This window comes from Corvus kubaryi, unplaced genomic scaffold (genome assembly GCF_017639235.1).
Source record: "Corvus kubaryi isolate FWS band 111438036 unplaced genomic scaffold, C.kubaryi_AGA036_p1.0 74, whole genome shotgun sequence".
Classification (NCBI taxonomy): Eukaryota; Metazoa; Chordata; class Aves; order Passeriformes; family Corvidae; genus Corvus; species Corvus kubaryi.
The window spans coordinates 12,497,066-12,520,251 of NW_024582061.1; the positions used below are offsets into that span (position 1 = coordinate 12,497,066).

Sequence of the window (23,186 nt, forward strand, 5' to 3'; positions counted from 1 at the left end):
ATTAACTTGCTTAGGTGACTGCATTTTGCTACCAGTTATTTTCAGTAATGAAGTGAAATGCTCTGTTTGTGTAAAACACAAGTAAAGTTGAAACTAAAGTGTACCTTCTCATTTGTAGTAGGAGGCAACTACAATAGAGCTGCCAAGAGAGGGGCTGACTCATTACAATCCCAGACAGTATATAGAGGAATACATCACACTTCTGTTGTCTGAAGTCCCCTGAAATTGCTACTAACTCCAGCTTTGGATGGTTGTGCTGGAAATTTCTTGCCTCACTGAACTTAATGCAGCCCTTGGTTTGTGCACACAGGGTGCTTGGCTTGTGTGCGATACACTGAACTTGTAGGAGGAGTGAGAGCACTTAGAAGTTACATCACCTTCCTGTCATCCTTAATACCGCTGCAGGTTTCTGAACCAGCCTCTTATCTTCTCCCAGGGCAGGGCAATGGCTTGGTGTCAAGGCATCTCCAGGGGATTTTTGCCTCCCAGATGCCTCTTCTAATATGTAAGGACATGGCTCGGTTTCTGTGCTCATCACAACTGCTTCCTCCAAGGTAAATTGCATATTAGAAACACGTTCACAGATACATCGAAATGTGGCAAATCTATGGTCAGTGTGGGTTGATGAGATATTTTTGTTTGTTTTTATTTTAGAAAACCACAGGGGGTCTTAAGCAGGATGTCTTTCAGCCTTGCTTTCAGAGCACCCTGTCTTCTTTGTTAACTCTGCCATTAAAAATTTGCTTTGGGCTGATGCTTGGTGCTAAAAGCTTGGCCTGAGGGTTTATTTTCTGTGTGAATTTCAGAAAACTGGCCATCAAAAAGAGGTGGTTTTGAGCCTTTGTGAGATTTTTTTCTGAAGAAAAATTCACACATTTGTGCTGTCTGTCTGCTTTAGGGCTGGTGGTGGTGAAGGAATTGTGTGGCCATACCTATGTGCCTATACCATTAGCCCTGTCTTACTATTAAATTTTGAGCTAATTGTTCAGGTTCAGGCAATTTGTCAGGAAGTTATAGACAAAGACCCTGAAAATACTGACTTTCTACAGTTGACATGAAAATAGGTGGCCAGTCAGAGGAGGAAGATCTTACACCCTGTCCCGAGGTGAACATCAGTGAGCCCATGTAAGTGCTCCTCCCTAGGGCAAAAATCCATAGGAGACTGGATGTTACTGCCTCTGCTGCTTGTGGAGCTGCTTTGTTCTAATGTGTACTTCCTGGGAAACCTGTAAGAGAATTGTGATGTCTGTTTTTTTCCCCTTCTCTGAACAGACTGCAAGATCAGGCAGCAGCACTTTATATCTGGTCCTTTTGTAGTAGACAATTATCACTCATATGCATATGTGTTGCTCGTACTGGTGCTTCTATGACACCCCTAAAACATCTTTCTGAGCCCTTAAACAATTTTTTTGTAGCAGTAGTATCTATCTATGTAGAGTATTTGCAGTTGTATCTAGATGTATCCATTGGATTTCAGCTTCCTGGTCATTTGAGGACAGAGGAAGGGTAACCAAGCCATCAAAGTTTTAAAGTATTTTACTTTTCTGTGTGGAAGACAGGTTCGGGTTAACAGAAAGTCAATTTCTTTTTGGTAAATGAACCAAATGTTGAATGAAAATGATTGCTTGAAGAATTTGCAAACTTATCTTTCATGTTTCTCAGTGCTGCTGATATTACTTGGGGAAAGTGAATCTGTAGCTCTTCTCAACTCAATGGGTCTTCAGTTTCACCATCATGTTTCTTATAAGAAGAGAAATATGCAAACCAGTCAATAAAGACTTGCTTGAAATAGTGAACAGGATGTTATTCATAGCAGATGTAGGGTTTGCAGCCCGGTCCTGTGGTCACACCGATGTTCCCCTTGGTGAATGAGGGGTGTCCCAAAGCTCCCGTGAAACGTGTGAGCCGGGGAGCATCTCCACTGCCCGGGGAGGCTCTAGGATTGTTGCCTGCCGTGGAGGTCGTTCGGAGTCCTGCAGGCTTGAGCCTGGGCTGAGCCATGTCTCCGGTTTAGCAGCTCCAGCCCGTCCGGACGAGGGGACAGCCCGGGAAGCGGGGTGTGGCTTTCCTTGGGGACGAACAGGGGTGCGGTGAGGGGCCGGGGCTGGGGCCGGGAAGCGGCTCTCGGGGCCGGCGGTTTCCCGGGCGATGGGTGGGGAGGAGAGGAGGAGGAGGAGGAGGAGGAAGAGGAGGAGGAGGAGGGGTCCCCGCGGCTTTATCTCCCACCCGGCTCCGCCCGCCGCCGGCTGTCTCCCGTGACCGCACCGCACCGGCGGGCGCAGCGCCGGCCAGGGCAGCGCCCATGGGCTGCGGCAACTCCACGGCCGGCGGCGCGGGCGGGCGAGGTAGGGCGGCGGGGCGGGCCGGGCCGGGCTGGGCGAGCGGCGGGGCGAGCATCCCCGCCGTGCTGGGGCAGCCCTGCGGGGACTGCGTGGCGGGGGGCGGCGGCGGGCACGCACCCGCACCCGGCGGGGATACAGCCCCCGGCTCGTGGAAAGCCCGTCCGAGCCGCGGGAATCACTGCCCGCCCTCTTGCAAGAGCATCTTCCTCTCCCGAGGCTGATCCGCTTGCTCAGGGGAGAGAGGGTGATGTGGCCTGCCGCGGGCACCGGCGGCTTTCTGGTGCCCGGTTGTCGCTAGAATCACCACCTCCGACAGCAGCTGCCCAAGGCACGGCAAGCCCAGGCCGGGAGCTGGACGTAAGGATCCCGCCGGGGGTGTCAGCTCCATCCTCTTCGCTTCCCTATAAGGCCACGAATGCCACTTCTGAAATGAATTTGTGCCACATCTTCTCCTTTTGCTTGTTGGAGAAGTTGGAGGCTATTTCATGATTGAGGTTTCATGCATGTTAATGTGTACTGCTGGCTGGTGCGTCCAGCTGGCTCCCTTATTTGTTCACTGCTATTTTCAAAAGAGATAAGATCTGGGAAGATGGTGCTGTTGTGCTCTTCCTCCCCCCAGCCCCCGCAGAAAAGGAAAGTACATGGAAACTGATAAGTGGACCTTCACCCTGTAATTATAATATGAGCATTTCTCAATCATTTTTCATCCTAGCTGCACTTGGCAAACATTGCCACCTGTTCCAGTACCTTTATCAAGTCTTTCAGATGCACTAGTGAGCTTTCAGCTCTTGAAAATACACAGCAAAATAATAGTTGGACCACTTAGAATTACTGGGTCCCCATCTCTTACTGTTTTGACTTGCTTTAACCAGAGCTTCCGTGGTGCCTTGGGCAGTGCTGACTTGGTCATGCCTGTGTGAATGTGAATGATGCTGCCTTCTCTAGGGTGTACCTATGTGTGTACGTTTGTGGGGTGTGTTGCTGGTTTACCTGTTCAACTCTGCACTTCACACTCAGAGGAGAATGTGATTCTACCATTCCTTACTCGGTTTATGTTAAATGATTGTAAGCTGGGTTTTAGGTACTGTGTCTGTCTATCAGAGGCCTCTCTCATCCATAAAGAATGCACTGTGTGAATTTGCTTGAACATTCAGTGCTCTTCTTAGAGCTGCCCTATTTGCACACATGAATTCTCTCCCTTTAGTTGATTCCCACACTGCTGTGACTGGAAGTTCTTTCTGTATATGACCAGTCTAGTTTCATACCACTGGGGTGATGCTTGTTCACATCCCTTTTCTGCTTGCTGGCTAAAAGCACCAGTGCAAGCTTCAGAGACGTTCAGACAAAAATGTTGAGTCAATTACTAGTCCATTTGTGGTAGTTTCTAAATTAATGTTGCTCTGGCTGCCCTGTGGAACTTGTACCAGGGTACAAATGGGTAAATGTCAAACAGACTAACTCTGACAGCAGTACTATTTAGTGAATTATTTTGAACTCAAAGTTTGTTTAAAGGTGTCCCGTTGCATTAGAGGTAGTTGTCTTCAACAGGTTTTGGCTTGTAGATACATAAAGTATTTTCACTGAAGGTCTGACCCCTTTGATAGTTAAACTTATTTATAACGTTATACATAAAATATTTGAACTTGCATTTTTTGGTAACCTTTCACATGCTCTTCAGAAATGTTCCACAGATCTCCAAGGGCTTAGCGCAGGTAAAAACCAACCATGCCACATAAAACACATCATTACTATAATGGAATTATTACTGTTGCACTGATAGACCTCCCCATATTGAATGCAGCTCTGAAAGGTCCAGTTCTCTTCTCACTTTCACCACTGTCAGTCAGAAATTAATCTGTGCAGTCTATGATCTTACAATAAAGAACAGCTAGTAATAAAAGTAAGATGTCAGATGTTTACTATTTATTTACTTCATTTAACATTCCTTACAAAGTGTGTCTAATAAAACTAAAATTATTTTATAGAAGGGAAGGACAAGACTTACCATTTTTATTCTGAATCCTCGAGCTTTCAAGGAAAGTGCAACTCACAATTTAACCGAAAGATGTGAAGACTGTGTAAATACAACCTAATTTTGTGGCGTGCACAGCATGACTGCATCTTTAATGCTAAAGTTATGACTATTGTGTAGTCAGTAATGTCAAAGCTAGAGGTGCATAACATGTAATTAACCTGTAGCACTCTCTGTCATATCGTATGACTAAGTACAATATTGTAGCGTACTTCACGGAATACATTAAATGTGTTACGCCAATCCCCATTTTCTTACTCTGGTAAAATTTCTATTGTAGCCTAATTTGATTTTTCCTAAGCAGATGTATATATGGTGATAGTTCAGCTAATGATATTATCTTCTGTTTCATGGCTAGAATGACATCAGAGCTTTCAGCTCTATGGTCTGTGAGATCTAAACTAATAGACATGATCTAGAATAACATTTCAGGCTGTGGTGCAGTACTCCAGAACATCATTATAACTCACAGCATTCAAATGTTCTTTATGGAGTATCAGACAGTGGCAAAAAGCTCTTCAATTGGGAAATGTCAACTTCAGTTATCTAAGTAAACTGGTGTATATACAACCTTCTTAAATTACCTAGCTATTTTATGTATTAGCTATGGATTATACTTATTTTTTATTTCTCAACTTGCTGTTTTCCTTATGTTTTGTTATCTCATTTTACATATCCTTCTTTCATGATATTTCCTGGAGTTTTAGAAGCTCAAAAATAGCTCATTTTTTTTTCTTTTAAAAATATGCTCTTAAACATTAATTTACTTTTTTTTTCTGAGTTAAGGCATTTCCCTTCATTCTAGTGATTCTTCACTAAAAAATTCTAACTGCCTCCTCCTTTCCGTATCTATTGCAGTAGCAATGACAGCACCTTAAATTATGGTACTCTTAGGAGGCTGTCAGTCTAGCCTTAATTTAAATATATAGAGAAGCTGTTAGTCTGTGGAAAGCTTCAAATACAGTCACGTTATGATGAAGGAGAACTTTCACACCAAGTTTTAAGAGATTTATTAACTTCAAGTTTGGTGCAATGCCCAGGAAGACATCGTGCCATTCCATTGATTGGGTCAAGTCTGTGTTGAGAACTCCCACCTGATGAGCTGAAGTAATAATTTTTATAATTTTTGAAACAAATTGATATAATCCTGTCTGCAGTTACAGTGGGGTATAAATAGAATAAACTCGTTGATGTTAGAACGCACTTCCATATTGCTGACTGTTGGAGCACATCACAAAGGAGACTACAGTAGAAAACTCATTTTTAATCTTAACAGTTGCATGTACATATGTATAATTTGGAGGGGATTTATTTGCTTTTTGTAACAATTTGATGTGCAAGAAAATGTCCTAGGGCACTGTCCATTAAAAAAATTAGGAAAATGTTTTGTAATCTGCTCTAAAGTCAGGTCCTGGCATTTTTTGTATCCATGTGTTTATTCATGTGAATGGTTGCCTCTCATGCTTTTTATGTTTTTCTGAAGATTTGTCTCTTGACTTCACTCCTGATGCATTTCTCAGCACAGAGCAATATCGTCTGTGGCTATCAATTTCTCTCAACCGTCTTTCACATTAGGCCTGCATTTACTGAAATCCTGCAGTGTCACCGAGAGAAGCTGCTGTTGTTCTGGAAGAGCAAAACCCCCTCTCACCTAATGGAAGATGCTTTGGGATAAATTCTTCTTCTTTTTGATTTGCGACTGTTTAAATGCTCTGAGGGTTTTTTGAGGGATCACAGCTCCAACGCTCTAGACAGGATGTTTTTCTTCTGTAATCACTGGGGCTCAGAGCAATGTGTGGCTGAATGGGCCATGTTTATTTGCAGGCTGTACTCTTTCTTCTCCTTCTGCAGCTCTAAAATGCCAAAATGCACCCGTGGTCCTGCTGTGTAAATGGTGTGAGCAGAGAGGTCATTCAGGACAATTCACTATTGCCTATTTTTTATGGATGTGGCTTCATGGCTACTCTTCAATCTCTTGCTGAGGTTAGGCAGGTTTTGAAAAACCAAACGAACAAGGGCCTATCAAGACAAGGCTTGTAGGGTCAAGTGCTGCCTTTTTTTAGGCCAGGCTGATACAGTGGGAAAAAATGGACAAGCTTTTAAGTATGTGAGGCTTTTGTCAAGTCATATATGGAAACCATCGTATCTATGAGAGCACTAAGCCTTGCTGCTATGGAACGAGCTATAGAGTGTTTGCTGATTGGTGGTAAACAAGATTCTTTGGCTGAACTCCTGGCAGAAGGCACTTGAGTAGATATAAAATTGTGTTGCTCACTAAACACGCAAGAGTTAGACAAATATGTCAGTGAAGTAACGGGGTGAGGGTGAATGGATTGGACTTTACAAATAAACATGTCCCTATGAAATGAAATGTTTTTGGGTTCCTTGAGAAATAATATCTGTGTATAAGGAGTGTTCTAGCTCCCTAATGAACAAAACCTTATAAGCTTTTACACAGGTTTTTTTATGGTACACCTAGGTAAAATGATGTTCATTTGCAAGCTCAGAACTCTCACAGGAAGAAAACTCCTTTGTTAACTGGAAACACTTTCAGATCTGTAGTCAGCTACCTTAGTGGTACTTGAAGGAATTTGAACCAAACACTTGTTTCACTTTTGCTGGTGAAAATGAGAAATAACCCCACTGAAATTAATGGAATCCCATCAATGAATGTGAGGATAAACTGGTTTGCTGTCCTTATAAAAAAGTAGAAAACAATGTATTTCTTTATATATGTTTTTTTAAAAAAATATTTATTATAAAGGTAAAACTGATCTCTTAAAAAGTGAATTTTTTTTTTATCATACTCAGTTCTCAAAGTTTTTGTGTGACATGCATTTCAAAACCCTGCAGTGATTTTTCAGCAGTGGTACCCTTGCTAATGTCCCAAGGAAAAAAGTGCTGCCATGTGTGATTGTTAGTGGCATATTTCCAAACACAGGTTCATGGCTGTATAGCTCTACACAAAGCCCAGGCTGATGGGTCTGAAGGACATCTCCTGTCTCCAGAGGGAGAATGTGTTGGTACCATAATGCATTGAAGAGGGCATGGCACTGAACATGGATATGATGCTGAAGTGTGCCCTGTGATTGACTGGAACTTGAGAATCACCTCTGGGGAGTGTAGCAGTACTGTAGGCACACAATTCTTCTCACTCAGCTTGAGATTTCAGTTTGTGTATTAAACACTCCGTACTTTTGCTGTACTTCCTGCAAGGAAGACACCTTTTTCAGATGGGTATCCAGGGTGCTTAGACTTAGAAAAGTCTCAGCAAAGGCCTCAAAAAGGACCATGAACCTTTTTAGAGAAACTGATTTTGATTGCAATAAGTTTAGACCAAAAATAGGAAAATCACGGCCCTCGTGCAGAACAGGCACAGCAAAGGAATAATTTCTTCTGGAAAAAATTAAAAATCCTGCTAGCTCCAGCTAGGCTTTTCAAAACGCATGTTGTCTGAAGTGTTGCTGATGCCTGGGTTCTGTCTAGGTGTACAGGGTGGTGCCCCGAAGGCTCATTGCTGAGCTGACTCTGGATGAACTAGCCTTGGTAGCAGAAAATGTCTCTGTACAGAGGCAGAGATTGAGCTCACACAGCAATGCTAGCCTTCCACCTGGACACAATTAATTTGAGAGGTTTACATGTAATGCTTCATAGATGTGCCTGCAAAGCTAAAAAGTCTCAGAAGGCTGCCTGGTAAAGTTCTAAAGCAAGGGCGAGCTTATTGTGATAGAGATACTCTGTCCAACTTAATTAAGGCTTTCTGCTGATATGTACAGCCCTAGTGACATTTTGCTGACTCTGGAAGCAAGACTAGCCACAGAAATGTGTACAGTCTTGTACGAGTCTAGTCTGTGTTGTTGCTGGGAAAAGGAGGGATAGTCATGTCATAGGAAATGGGAATGATATTATGTTCAGGAATTAGCTGTAGAGGGTGATGTTTTCTGCCATTCAAGCATTCCATTCAGGTAGACAGAGCTGGAAAGCCTTGCAGGACTATTCTTCCTCCTGTTTAAAATAAGAATGCAGAAGGCATATTCTTACACATCAAAGTGAGATGAAAGGTATTTGCTGTTTATGTATATTTTTCAGCAGCAGAAAAAATAAAAGTTTTCCAAGAAATGAAGTATCATAGGAGAAAAAACCCCAACCTACCTCCAAACTCAAAAATTCTTTGAGATTGGCTACTGCACTTTCTTCACAGTGAGCTCAGATCACCTTTTCCAGCTAAGTACTAAGAGGAAAGGAGAAGTGAAAGGTTTTTCTAATGTCTGCCCTAACTTCTGTAATTAACAGAAGGGATAATTTACTGGTTACTCAGCTGAATTATAGACTAGCAAGAACAACATAACATTAGGAACTTGGAAGGAACAAGAAAGAGTTTTTACTTCAGTGAATGTTTCTCTCCCAACAAGAAACATCTGAGTCACAAAAAAAAAAAGTCAGTCCCTTATACCAGGCAGGCAGGTGGCAGCTTTTGTCTCTGGTTTTTTGTTAAATACCAAGATGAATTAAGGGCTGGTTGATCTCCTTAGATGTCTCGGGCTTTGGATGGGTTGGGTCCCGATGTTTATATTAGTTCTGTCTAGTCATTTTATAAAACTTTGTTTATCTGGCAGGAAGAACGAGGCAGCATTTTACACACGTAGTGCCAGCTCTACAACTGCATCAAATGGCAGAATAATCAGGCATTTGGGAGTAACTGCTTGGTTAGTTGTGCCAGCTTTGTAGCAGACAAAGCCACCAGAGGACTGAGCAAAGTGAAGGATATAAAATTCAGAAGGATTATTTTTTTCTTATGCTGCTCCTATCTTGAGTGACTGCACCTGGGCACTGGTCCACGGCAGCATCATTTTCACACACTGAGAGTCTGGCCCAGATGTGATAGATTTAAGGGATAGTATGGATAATCATTAAGGATAATCTGAACAATCTGACAGTAGCAAATTTTTGTTGCTACTGTGTTGTTTAGGACAGAAAGACAGAAAAACTATTACTGCACTGTTGGTTGGTTTAGAGGATTATGCCATTACCTGGTAAACATGTTTGGCTTTTGTTTTTTTTTTTTCCTAGGTGCTACAGGGACTACAAAAGATGTGTAAGTACTCTACTCTACTCTTTTAAGTATATAACCCTGGACATATTTTCAGTCCTACTAGCCTTACACCAGATTTAGTCATACATGATTCATCTGGCTCCTAACGTATAATCAACACTACCAGATGTTTACTGTCTTTAGTGACAGCTTTCATCTCCACAAAACAACTCCTTGTCTTGTTTACTTTTCTACAGATTTCTTTGCTTGTTGTTTCTCTAACAGAAATTTCTTTTCTCTGCTTCTGTTGAGGCAGTTGTCTCACAGAGGTGGTTTTGTTACTTCAGACTGCCTTTCCCTGTCGTGTGCCAGTGCACCTTTTACCATAGGCCAAGTAATTGTATGAAGCCAGCACATAAATTTCCACCAGGCCCAGTGAGAGATTTAGAAAGCCACTGAGACAAATTTCCCCTCTTTGTATGAGACCCACTAACCCATCCAACTTCCTTTTCAAAGTACCCACCTTCTCTAGGTATTCTCTGCATTAAAGATAGTATCTATTAGGTTGATGCAGGCTAGCAGAGGGCAGCCCTACCCATCCTGTTTTTCTCCAAATGTGCAAAGTCTTTTATAGAGCTATTTTTATTTGCTGATACAGAAGTGTACAGGCACAGCTTTATTCAGCCATAAATTTATTTTTCTATCAAAGGAAACCATAAAAACTCCTCCCGAGGTCTTGCCTTCTTCTATTTCATGTAATTGGTATTTGCCACTGGAGTTTGCAACTGAGGGACCTGGGAAAGATTGTTATGTTATGCAACAGGAACATTCTTCTGTTTTATTTATTTCACTTGGAATAACTACTCTAATTAGATGGAGGAATCCTGGTGTAGAAATGAGGGCAGTCAAGTCAGATAAACAAGTGGAGAGAAGAGCTTAACAACAGGCTTGTCCTTGCTATTACAGAGCACAGCTGAGAACTAACAGGTGTCACTTGGCTGATCAACACTGTTGCCACAGATACTCTTGAGATCTGTGTTACCTCTGTAGTCTGTTTTCTGGGCTTGCAGTGCCAGACAATAAATAAATTACAGAAGGCAATCTTGTAAGGAACCTCTTCTTGATGCAGCCTGCAGCATCACTGCCCTCAGTACTTCTGTATTTACAAACCCACTGGTTTAATTGATATTATTTATATTTTTTATTGTTCAATTTAGATGATTTAAGGACTGACTTAGAACTGCATCTTTCTCTTTGCTTATCAGTAGTTTTAAATTTCAGAATCGCACGCACTGTTAAATTATGAATGTAGTAGGCATGTTCCTGTGCTTGAAGGAATGGGGATGTGTAGAACTGTGTTTATATGTGTGTAAGCATTTATAGAGCCAGGCTGCAGGAGTTAAAATGGAAGCATCCTACTTATTAGTGTGAGTTCATCTGTCATGTTTCAAAATAGTATTGAGATAACTTAGAAAAAAATTAATTACTAGTGCAGTCTTCAACAAAGGGGAAGGGTCAATCCTGGAGCTATTACTCATTCAGATTAAGGATAGTGGAGCCAGCCAAACAACCCATGTGAGTAATAGCATCTTCTTCTAAAACCTTCTCATCAGATGTTAGAAACACAGATCTACTAATGAGGAATGGCAGTGATGACCCAAAAGCCCTAATCAGGCATTCTAATATTTAACAAAAGATTTTTATGAAGGAAGTAAAATATCAGAAAAATTATTTTTATTTCATAGAAATGAACAAAGCAGATTTATATTAACTAACATTATAGATCCACAGAAGCTTTTTACACCTTTTTACTTTCATCAGCTAAAGCTTCTCTTTAAATGACCCCCTTTTTTTTTTTACTGTCAAATTTCAGTCATATCAGTTCTGATCCAGAGAAGCGTTTAGGTGTGTCCATCCTTACAGCATACTCTGATACTGAATCTGGTTATTCTAACGTGAGATTTCTCATTTCTTGACTGTGACTCATTGCCAAAGCACCATGTCTCCTGGAGTAAGCAGCCAGATGGAAGGAGAGAGGGCTGGATCCTGCTCTGAGCCCTCCTGGGTGACTGCAGGGAAGCTGCTTTGCCCTAGGGGCCCGGAGTTTCTCCACCAGTAAGACAGGGATGATGATATGATCTTCCTCTGCAAAGCGCTGTGACACTGAGGGCTGTGTGGCGACAAGAAGGACATATGCTCTGAGAATGCGTCTGCCCTCCGTGCTCCAGCCCAGAATCTGTCAGCCAGCTTCAGCCCATGCTCCTGCCCCACTAATAAAGAAGCATTCATCACTGCTAACTGGAAAAGCTTAGCTGTAGGAGAAGTAAAGGATATGCTGCAAAGTAATGCAATGCCTGCGATATTCAGTGTGTGGCTAAGTCTGGGGGAAGATTAGTTACAGCAGGAAGGAAAGGACACAACAGCTCAAGCCTGTTTCAAAATATTGAGAGGAAATCCATCAAATACAAATGGCAGGCCCTTGTTCCCAAGAAACACCAAGAATCTGAGGAGTAGTTGTCTGTCACTTGTCCAAAGTTCAAGGAATCATTTCTGGTGGGACTACTGAGCACAGCTAGAAAGAGTCTGTGTAATGCTCAGCACGAACAGAGTCATAAAAGCTGAGGTAAGAAAAATGTGGATGGAATGAGTTAGTGTGAATGCCTGTCATTTGACATTTAAAATAAGTGAGAAACGGTAGCTTCTTTTACCATCAAATGGACATAGGACTGATGGATGTAAAAGCTGACATATGAACAAAGTTTGTTTTTCAGACTTTGGGTGACAGGAAGCCTCTTGGGACAGACAAAACCTTACCAAAAGAAACACTTATTCAGCTGAAAGTAGAATGCTGTTATATGGACTTGCTGTTAAATCTGCCTGTTAGCTCCAGGACTGCCCATGCTACCTGCTGAAAACTGTGCTCTCAGTTCTTCTGCAGATGTCAACAGCATCTGAGGCAGCGACACAGCAGCTGATCAGCACAAAGCACCTTGGACTGTTAAGTTCCTTTTGCTGTCTATTCCTGGTGCAGAAAAGCTTATCCTAGCTTTGCTCTCCCTGCAGGACTACTGGACTCCTGTATCCATGTCTCTGAGCCCAGGAGACTTGGCAATGGGAGCACTGCTGAAACCAAAGGAGCTTCTCTCCAGTCGCACTCCCACGTGGTTGAGCATTGCTGTCATAGCTTTGCTCCCCAGAGCCACCTGTGTTCACCCAGCCTGGGCACAGAAGCAGCACCTGCCTCAGTGGCTCAGCAGACAGGAAACGTGTGAAATTAGTGGGCACCTTTCAAAAGGGGTCTTGAGCTCATGCCTTTTCCTGGTGTTAAAATCAAGAGTCAAACATGGTTAGAAGGGGAAAAGAGATTTTACCTTGGTATTTATTTTAAGGATCCTCAGGTGCACTATGTCCAGGTTGAATGCACCAAAATGCACACCACAATGCACACCCCCAAAAGATCAGGTATAACATTATAGGTTTTACTAATTAGCATATCTATCAAAGATTCCCCAAGGAGAGGCTCAAGTGAGCTCCCCTCCCCAAGGAGCCTTCCCCTGGACGGTTCTATCTCAGTTTACAGAATGTGCTCTGGAGAGGACCTTGGGGTCTGGGGCACACTGATCCCTAGATACGAAGCTTCTAAAATGTTTAGTCTCTCAGCTTGACAAATGACTCCAAGAATATAGGCAAAAAGCACTAAGAATACAGAAGTTGTAAAAAAGGTATAACAGGGGTATAAAAGAAAAGGCAAAAAGTCATCATGGCATCAGAGCCACCATGTGTGAAGGCAAGAGGTGTGTGAATATGTGTAGTAAATAAACTGGGGCAGCATTCCTTCCTGAGCCCCCAGAAAGGTGTGTAAAATGGCTTCTTCCTTAAGTGCCATCACCAGAATTTTTCTTTCTTTTCCCTGTCACACTCCCATGTTCCTCCTAACTCTGCTCACTCCCTCTTTTCTGGCAGGGCCACAACAGTTTGCCCCCAGTCATCACCCAGCCCAAGAGCTGTGGTCTGTACAATCCCAGATTATTTTTGCTGTCGTACATTTGAAGAAAAAGGTATTGCAAAATTACTGCTTTGATTTATAGCTAGTAAGAGGAAAGGAAGAAAGCAAAGTGTTTAAAAACCCTCATCTGCTTAATCATAGAGCTGGATAATTTGTTTTGGTGAGAGAATTAGAGTAATGATCTGTGATGCCATATTACAAAACATTTCTGGAACAGAAGAAAATGGCCCTGTTTCCTACTAGAATTTTTTTCTTTTTTTTAAACATTGACATTAATTTCCTGTTGGACAATATTGATTATTATTCTTACAACTCCATTTTAGAGGCTGCAAGCTGTGCATGAAGTTGTCAGTGCTTTTAAAGGACTCTTTTCTCTGGGCAATGGTTAATCTGGATTACAGAAAATGTTCCCAATTGTATGAGAAAATCAGTCCTGTGACACATTCGGTTGGTTCAACAGAAATGACTGTAATCTTTTGGGACCCAAAGTCCCTTTCTTAAAGTAGAATTTTTTTTTTTTTTCCTGAAAATGCATCCTCGTTTCCACCCACTGATATACACAGGCTTTCCATTTTCTTCAGGAGAAACTGGCCCACACTAGGACAGAGCAGCTTCACAGTCCTCAAGAAAAAATGTCTCTGCATTCTCTGGCTGTGTGCGTGAGGACAGTAAGATGACTTAGGTGACCACATGGGGTGACAGGAGATGGGAAATGCCTTCTGAAGTGGCTCTAGTTCCTCTAGGAAGGGGTGGCAGAAGGGCCAGGGAATGAGTCTTGATCAGTCTTTCTTGAGTGGTAAGATGTAAACAGACAGCAGACGAAGAGTGCTATGCCCTGCACAAATAAAATTGCAAAATAATAAGATTTACTCCAAGCCTCTACTATTAAAAGGATCTGTGTACCCTTATTCACTGTGGTCGTGCAGAAAGGATGGTTGGTAATGTTCCGCCCCTTAGAAAGAAGGTAGATGTAAGAAAATTTCCAAGTTGTAGCAGTATTTTTAAGGCATTTGCTGCCCTCCCAGGAGGTTTAAGGCCATTTTCTTGCACTTAAGACTGCATCTTGCTGTGAGCCCTGTGCTCTTCAGGCCAAAATCCCATTGGCTTCAGTGCTCTGTAAGGACATAGAGCCCCAATGATTAAACTGTAGGCACATAAACCTTTTAGAATAAATAAATTGGTTGCAGACCAAGCTAAAGTGCAGCTGCTGCCCCATCCATACCCAGCCATGGAAGTAGAGCTCAAAATCCAAATTTAATCAAAGGTGGGTGAGTGATTTGTGTGAACACTGATGTTGGGACGCAGACTGAGACTGCAGCACAGGCATTGTACACTGAAGGAGTGAGAATAAATTCCTTATATTTTTTGTATTACATCTTTCTTCACATCAATGCTGGTTACTTTACCCCCTGCTCCAGTGCAGCTACACTGGACAGTACATAATTGGGACAAATCAAACCTCAGTGACTCTCTATTGATCTACAGACTGCCCTGTGATTTTACCCTAAAGTTAAAGGAGAATTAATTGCCCATTTTATGGGATTAAAAACAGCATTTGGTTTGCAAACAACCGAATTCAGGAATTGCAGTGCCTCATTTTATAGAGAGGCCCTGTAACAGCTTCTGGCTTCTGTAATAGCTGCTGTGAAAGTTTCTCTCTCTTCATCCACAATCGCATGCCAGCACAGACACCCAGTCCCTTTCAGTCATCTTTTGGGGGAATAGCAGTCCAGGCTTGCTCCTGTTACATGCAGAGCCTAATGTTCCTTTTATGTGGGAAGTAGTGTGGGGACTCACTCAGGAAGAGTGTAAATTCACCTGTTTCTGCCCCCAAATCTACTTTCAGATGTCACTGGTGGGGGTCATAAAAAGTAAGCTGCATCTTTTCTCAATCTTTTCTTCCTCCTGTACATTATATTGGAAAATTGTCCTTTTTTTATACCTGTGTGAGTACTTTGCTGAATGGTGTATGTCCTTAGTCCCCTTCTTCCCTTGCTCCTGAATTTACCCAGACAGTCATGGAGCAGCTGAAAGAAACAATCTGCTAACATGCTTTTTATCTTTCGGTGTTGCAGAGCAGAAGAATCCATATCAGATGATGACAAAAGGAGGTAGGTGCTCTGCTCAGCCAGGCCTACCTTTATGTGCAATAGGCTGCAGTGAGTCCTGCCACCAGTTACATATCCATTCCCTCCTCCTAACTCCCACCAGCACCAGCAAAGCAGAGGAGAAACAAAAAGAGAGGAGGAAATCTCACACAGAGTCAAGTATTGACGAGTCCACCCAGCCTGTTACTGAGTTGGGAAGGTGGTAACTTTGTGGCAAAAAGAGCACATTATCTCGCAGCTGCAGGTGGTGTGCTCAATAAGGGCCGGTGGCCTCTGCCTTCTCACCAACAGTGCCACAGGAGATGCCATTAGCACTGGTGGGAGATCTCTGCTGGGCTGGAAGTTGAAGGAAGCGTGAGTCTATCATCAAGAAAATTAGAAATTGGCTCAGAACCCCAGGAGCTGGAGGAGGTGTGATTAATTCACCACCTAACAGGGCAGAGCAGTGTAAAGGGAGCCTCTGTGAGTAACTCCCAGCACAGCAGAGGCTTTAAGGACCCAGTTTTTTACTTCCCTGTATCTGTCCCTGCTTTTCATACAGGCCTTTTGTAGCCAGAAACTATCCTCTGCAAGTCCATGAAGGGGAGAGGGTTGGTCTATCAATGTACCTAAGACACTCGTGCTCCTTACTATTAACAGTATTTCTCCAAGTGTGACCCTAAGCAGGAGGAGGAAGGTCCTATTTATTAATGAGGTCAAAGCACTATTTAATTGGTGGGTGTTGTTTGAAGTGAGGTGCTTTGGTGGTGCCAGTGTTGAACATCAGTGTCAGATTAGCTCTGTCCTCAGCTCCATATATTCAGAAGCTGGGTGGGTGGAGTTTGTTATCACAAGACAGTTGGGATCTAGTGATCAATATCAGGAACCTGAGTGAAAAAAATAGCTCCTTTCACAGGGATAAGTGTGCCAGTTGAGCTCTGATGTGCCTTTAATGGTTTCTCTGCACCAGGAACTATGGTGGGGTCTACGTGGGCCTGCCGTCGGACGCAGCTGCCATGGCTCCCAGTCAGACGAAAGCTGCACCCAAAGGTACTGGCAGGTTGTGGACTGCATTTCTCCTCCTTTCTGGGGTTTATTTGATCTACTAGGATGTACATCCTTTAAAAATCAATTATGATTTCAGGCAGACTGGCTAGCCTTGAAGCGTCTTAAGGCAGTGGGGCTATTTATACTTGTCGAAGGGATTGTTCCCATTTATTTAAAATTTAACACACTTTTGCAGAACGATCCTAGAGCAGATGATGACAGTGTAGGTACATGGTCTTCTGAACAGCTTCTCCACACTCTGAGTGCTCTGTGAATTGAAAGAAAACAAAACCCTGTTAGGACTAAGAGGCTGTGATAGATGCACTTGCAGAGCCACAGCGCTATTTTTAGTTTGGAAGGTATTTACTTGCATTGTGGCGAATTCCAGTAATAACAGTTAGTAAGTGCTTGCTTTCAGGTTTATTTCTGTTCTTACATGAAACCCAGCAGAAACTGTTTCTTTTCCATGTTATATTTTTGAGCAGTGGGGAAAAAGCATTAGATTTATAGCTATTTAATTGACAAGTCATAAACATATCATTATGAAATAATGTAATATTCTTTTCGTTTAACACAAAAAAATGCTGCTGTCACGTATGTACAGCACAGAGCTTATTCACTGACTGGTGCTTCCAAAATTTGCTGCAAAACAAGAAAATGAAAAACAGGAACATTATTAACCAAAATAAAAGTAGCTGGTTTTGAAACAGTACTAACTTTGTTGCATTTTTTTTTTTTTTTTAGTATTTTAACCACCTTTGTCTTTTGTTTTCTAATTAAGATTAGAAGGAAATAAAGACATCAAGATGCAAACAGCTGGAGGTACAGTATGTTTTGATTAACATTGTGTGCTTGGCATGTATTTGTTGAACAGGGACAAGGTAGCAATGCTTCCTGTGATGCTCTAAGTTGGTCAGGGAACCACCAAGTTACATCTCCAGCTGCATCACAGCTTCTAAAGGCTGGACCAGGGACCTGTTCTCAGTGGGTGCTGATATAAATTAGACAGTGGTACAGTCATCTTCTTGGTGAGGATTGAGAAGCAAGGAAACTCTCTATTACTTCATTTGGGAACAAGTAAAAGTCGAATGTCCTTAGTGATACTAAGACCTCCCACGAGAGGTACATCAGCAGTGCTTAGATCAGCATCTGCAGAGACAAAGATTCTTCCAGCAATGAGGATTTTGCAGTTAGAAAACATCTCCATTTTCGGGAGGACTTTGAGGACCGGTGTGTCACCCACTAAGTAATGTATTGGAGCTTTCCCCTTGCTGTGGGAGTACCTGTGGGAGCTTCATTTTCCACCAGCTAAAATAGGACATTGAAGATTTACAGGGTCTATTCCTGAGTAAAGAGTTTTGACTAACTAACTTTAAAAAAAGTCCTTTATAAGTTCATGTCTGCAGAAGAAATAAACGAAGTTTCTGTTCAGTACTTGAACTAAATGAACATTGACAAATTTTGATAGGGAACTGTTTTGATGTCTATCCAGTGGGGAACTGAAAATTATTAAGCTTTATATTATTAATTTCCATAAGAAGCAGAGCCCTTTCCTAATGTAGGTGAAGAGCCAGAAACAGTTTTGACTGGTCCCAGTGCTGGACACAGGCCTTGCAGAGCAGAACACATATAATAAGTGTCTTTATTATATGAGTGGTTAAAGCCCCATGGACTTTTCTAGGGGCACTCCTAAACAGGGAACACTTCAGTTGATCTTCACAGCTAATTTCAGTAACCTGGCTGAGATGTCTAAGCTAGAAACACCATCACCCTTGACCAGGGCAAGGCTCAAGCACCGTCTTGAGGTTGCACCTTTCTGTCTGTGGTTCATGAACAGAGGCTGGGTTACTTAGGTCCTTGTCTAGGTGCTTTAGTTGAATGCCTGAGGCTGGATAGAGTCAATCACTTGACATTTTTTGCTATTTAAAATAGCCAAAAGTGCACTTTGCCTTCATTCATGCAAGGCCAGAGCTTAGCTGCTGACTCAAGTCCTACACAGATGAGCAGCTTCTAATTTACAAAGGGTCCTCTGAGCTCCACAAGTCTATGTGCATGTGTGTCTGCAGTTCATGGACTACAAATCTCTCAGCTTCTAACGACAACCCAGTTCTCTGGTTTATGTATAGAATGTTCCTGTATTGCTTTTCTACTAATGCTTTACCAGTCTACCTAGATCTGTTCCTTTCTTTTTTTTGAACAGTCTACTAAGACCAGTTGCCAGTGCTTTAGAGAGAGATGTCTTTGTGCTGAAGAATTTGATATTTACACAGCCTTCTGGAGAGCAAGAGAGATCAGAACACCAAAAAATCCAAACTGTTGCAAGTTCCAACTACGGGTAAAGCTTCAAGTACAGCGTTGAATCAGTTTCCTATGATAGTTGCATTATGGAAACCTCCTGCTGTTCTCCCGTGAAAGATGAAATTAGTGAACTCATGGTGGATGTTTCTGCACAAGAGCTAACTTTGATATCTGCAACTTATTTCTCTGTGGCCATATTGCAGATTCCATTAGCTATCAGCTACGCTTCATATATTTTTCTCCAACAATTTTTGATAGATTTTATATAGAAAACCATCACTACTGTCCACTCAATAGTTTCTATGGTAGGTTCCTGTAAATTAATTGTTATTTTACTTCAGAGTAATATATTTGACAAGTTTGCATCTTTTTGGGAATATTGTAAATTTTAATATTTTTGCTGTGAAAACTTAAGAATAGGATGAAATAAGCATAAGGCCATAAGGTTCTTTATAATTATTGTTGTCACTTTTATACCATGATACAAATATTAGTGTTTAATTTTCACCTTGGAAAAAGATATTGCTCAAGGAAATTGATTCAAATAACAACAATATACTTCATCATAGTATTTATGTGTCTGTTTATATTTTTCTTCAGCTATATCTCTTTTATAAAGCATTACATATAAAAAAATACTAAAGAAATGAACTATTATGTGTTCCATTCCATGTAACAACAATTATATGTCCTTGCATAAGGAAGAAGTGATAGTATTTTTAGAGATAGTGGGACTAAACTCCAGTGCTTCATCCTCCTAACCTGTAAAGGATTTTTGATCACTGTTAGAATTTTGTATCCCTGACTCATCTGTAAGCATCTCCAGTATGGCAAATTGAAGCAGAATGAGTGTTATTACTACTTTAGCAAATGGTTGAGGTTAAAATCCATTAAGTTAATAGCAATTGTAAGTTTCACACAGAACATAAAACAGATTGTACATTCACATATGGCTGAATGAGTATTTAAATTATTAAAGCCTTTTGCATAATTCTTTAGTCAAACTCTTTTTAATGGGACTTGATATGCTATATACTTTAAATAAACAAATAAACAAAAAACCCCCAATCTGCACCATATTAATATATTACTGTACATTAATTACCATTTTTTAAATTAAAAGGAAAAAAGCAAAACAGAAAATGTGGCCATGAAGGAATAAACCACTGTGAACCATGAAATTCCTGCCCTTTTCCCTGATACCTATTATGACCAATGAACACCACTGACTATGATATCTGGTAACTTGCAGCTTTGACTTTTAAATAGTGGTAGTTTGATGTGAGGCTTGAAAAAAGAGATATTTAAAAGCATTCCTTTCTTGTCCTCTTTTAATTATTTGTGACATTATTTATTGCTATTCTCTAGAAATCTGCTACTTGGGTTATCAACGATTTCAGGCTTCCAGCTCCTGAAGACAAACATGCATCTCATTCTTGACCGTCGACCTCAAACGGAGATGAAATAAGCTTGAAGATTAAGATGTGGTGTTAAAATATCTCGCAGTATGAATGAAAGTCTGTAGATTCTATCTGCAAAGTCTTGCCCTAGCAAGACAGGCTGGTGAGGACTCAAGTAGCACTGAGTGATAAACACTCAGGCTTTCTTCCTATCTGCTTACCATAGCATGAGGGTATAATTTTCACTTCACATGTTCCACAAATGGCCTAAATGGTTTGCATAGCACAAGTCTATTTAGTACAAAGCAGTGAGGCCCATGCCTGACCTGATCATGATTGTCTTTTCCAAAGCAGAAAAAGCACCAGTCGTCCCAAGATATATCAGCGTTCAGCTTGTGCTCAGAAAGCCAACAGCAGATGCCAGTAATCAACCCAGTTGTTTACCCACTTCTTCAGTTGCTGGGAAGAATCATCAAAAAGGTGGACAGGGCTAAACTCAAACATCACTTGTTCTGCTACTGACATTTGAAGCCCCATGTGTGGGCGGAGGGAGGAAAGAGGTGATTGCTGATGAACAGCTCCTTGCAGCTGGTGGTAGGACAGTTGCAAAAGGGTACTTTCCTTGGTTTACAGCATTGCTTGTTTTTCCTGTGCAGAGCTACAGAGAAGCTTGGAGCACTTTGCAGAATTGGTCTTTTAATGTTTCATCCTCTGAATGTGTGGGAGGTACAGTGGTTTCTTAATATTTTTGTTCCTCTGCCTCATTTAATCTCAAAACTTTACTGACCAACTGACAAATGTTCACCATCATGGACTGGAGCCTCTAAAATAGACATATATTCATCTATGCTATGCAGGCCTGTACCCACCAAACTGAAGAGCTAGGGCCATGCCCTTGTCTTCAATTTGCACTCTCGTCTTTTGTTTTCCCAAGGATCCACGAATCTAGAAACTGTGTGACAGGACTCTGTATTCTATCTTGGCCAAATTCCACTTAGGGAACTGATTTGCTGCTCATGAAAATTCCTCTATGGTGAGCAGCCTTTGTTAATAAAAGCACATCACATTTCATGGAGAAATGAGTGTATCTGCTCTTTCAAAACTTACAATCTATGGATATTTCTGTTAGGAGAAGGAACAGAAAAGAAACCCTATATGCCAGCTGCCAGCTGTGCATGTGACGGCATCCTTGGAGAATATTTAGGCACTCAAATGATGGTTCAATGGGAGAACTGAGAACTGAATACAGGGAGCCATTGAATGACAGAGTTATTAAGAAATATACTTTGGTTTTGTTAAAACATCTTGAATTACCATTTGTGAAAAATAAACATTTAAATGTTGGGGCTGTAATACAATTTTCCTTGCAGTGGTTACTGTTTCTCCAGCCAGAGCTGAGGTGCCAGTGAAAACAATTCAGCAAAGAGTGGATTTGGGCTTTATAATCTCAGAATCTCAGATCTGAGATTCTTTGGCAGCCCAGAAATATTATGCTTGAATTTGTGAATCTTGAAAAATTTTGGAGTAGGAAAGCATAGGATTGAAACTACAGTTTGTGACCAGCTGAAAAACACTCAAAATATCTTGTATTACAAATTTTGGTCTCATACATCTCTTCTTAATGCAGGATCTGGGGCTTTTTTGTAAAGGCCCAGCTTTTCAGTTTCTGGGTAGTCCAGACAGAAATACTGCTTGTCTTTTATGTGCCATCCACATCCTAGTGCAGTTCAGGGGATGTGACAACTCTAAATCTCTGTGTTGCTCAAGGGTTAAATCTTGTCACTAAGAGGGCTGCAGAAGACCTGGTAAAGGCCAGTGTAAGCTCAGTTAGAACTTCGTTCCCTAGAAGTGAAATCCTCTCATAGCAAAGAGTCCATGCAAGGCTGAAGCTGCAGTAAGTCATAAAGGTGAAATTTGTCTCTAATGAACACAAAGTACTAATTTACTTGTTTTCATCCTGCATGTCTAGCAGAGGAGTCTCTCCTGCATGGGACTATGGTTGAAATGGCATCACTATTCCCTGTCACCCACACAAGTCTAGCAATTCTCAATAATCATGCTTCCCAAGCAGTCAGTGAGTCACTGCTGATCTGTTTTCTGCAAAGTAGACCTCTCTTTGGTTCCCATGGCGATCAGAAGTGACAATTGTTACGGACTGCTACTACAGTTCCTCAGTTGTGTTGTGCCCACTAAAAGAAGCCCTTACCTGGTTAAAGTCCCTGGCTGTTTTGCAGCACAGCATCATTGCTTCCTATTGACAACAATTTAAGCACTTCAGGTGAATTGGCTTTGTGGAGAACAGGCTGAAGGAGGGGGATTTGGGGGGAGTATTTTTGTTTTGCAATGTTTTTAGAAGGAGACGAAGAAATCAACAGCTCTGTAAACCTTCCACAGAGCAATTGCAGGAAATCTTTTGAGGCTGGGCTAAATGGTTCAACCCTTGTTTTAGGAACAATCAAGCACAGAACTTGGATTTATCATAATAGGAGCTACTTTATTTTACCTGATCTGACAATTTTTGCTGCACCTCCAGAGTTTTCAAACACAAACATATTTCCCAGACAGCAGAAATCTGTCACCCTTATTGTGGGACCTTCTGTATACTGGTGACTATCTGGTCACTATTAAAGTACCTATAGCTGAAGACAGGACTCAGCTGGTGAAACAGATCATTCTGTGAAATGCAGGGAAACTCTCATTAGCATAACTGCACTGAGAAAAGAGTGAGAAAGATACCACAGGATGAAGCCAGGATAAAAGGGGGCTTTGTGTAACAGAAAGAGGAAAACACATCGGAGAATGAGGATTATTATGCAGGGAAGACAGATGTAGAAAGAGGTTAGGAACAGAAAATGACGTAAACCAGGAAAATACCTTAATTAAGTATCCACTGCATTTCTCTGTGATTCTAATTCCTAGAAAATAGAGCAAGAAGTAGACAG

At 41.6% G+C, this 23,186-nt stretch overlaps 1 protein-coding gene across 4 annotated transcripts; it reads left to right on the forward strand.

Annotated features, from left to right (window-relative positions):
* Window positions 1-2,202: 2,202 nt before the first annotated feature.
* CUNH12orf75 (chromosome unknown C12orf75 homolog) lies at window positions 2,203-21,597 on the forward strand. Of its 4 annotated transcripts, XR_006020074.1 has the most exons (7): window positions 2,210-2,345; window positions 9,445-9,469; window positions 15,488-15,523; window positions 16,470-16,549; window positions 17,333-17,368; window positions 18,747-19,149; window positions 20,213-21,597. XR_006020074.1 is itself a non-coding variant. In XM_042050896.1 (6 exons), exons 1-5 carry the CDS (start codon window positions 2,303-2,305, stop codon window positions 17,340-17,342), a joined length of 204 nt encoding a protein of 67 aa, XP_041906830.1. In that variant the 5' UTR covers window positions 2,203-2,302; the 3' UTR covers window positions 17,343-17,368; window positions 18,747-20,157. The 4 variants fall into 4 exon arrangements, 3 of the variants coding, with proteins under 3 accessions (XP_041906830.1, XP_041906828.1, XP_041906831.1); XM_042050896.1 differs by lacking the exon at window positions 20,213-21,597 and having other exon boundaries at window positions 2,203-2,345; window positions 16,470-16,559; window positions 18,747-20,157; XM_042050894.1 differs by lacking the exon at window positions 20,213-21,597 and having other exon boundaries at window positions 18,747-20,157.
* Window positions 21,598-23,186: the final 1,589 nt, after the last annotated feature.

Coding starts and splice junctions, on each gene's coding strand:
- CUNH12orf75 (XM_042050894.1), top strand. CDS start 2,303: ATGGGCTGCGGCAACTCCACGGCCGGCGGCGCGGGCGGGCGAG. Junction 2,346..9,444: donor CGGCGGCGCGGGCGGGCGAG/GTAGGGCGGCGG, acceptor TTTTTTTCCTAG/GTGCTACAGGGACTACAAAA. Junction 16,550..17,332: donor GACGAAAGCTGCACCCAAAG/GTACTGGCAGGT, acceptor AATTAAGATTAG/AAGGAAATAAAGACATCAAG.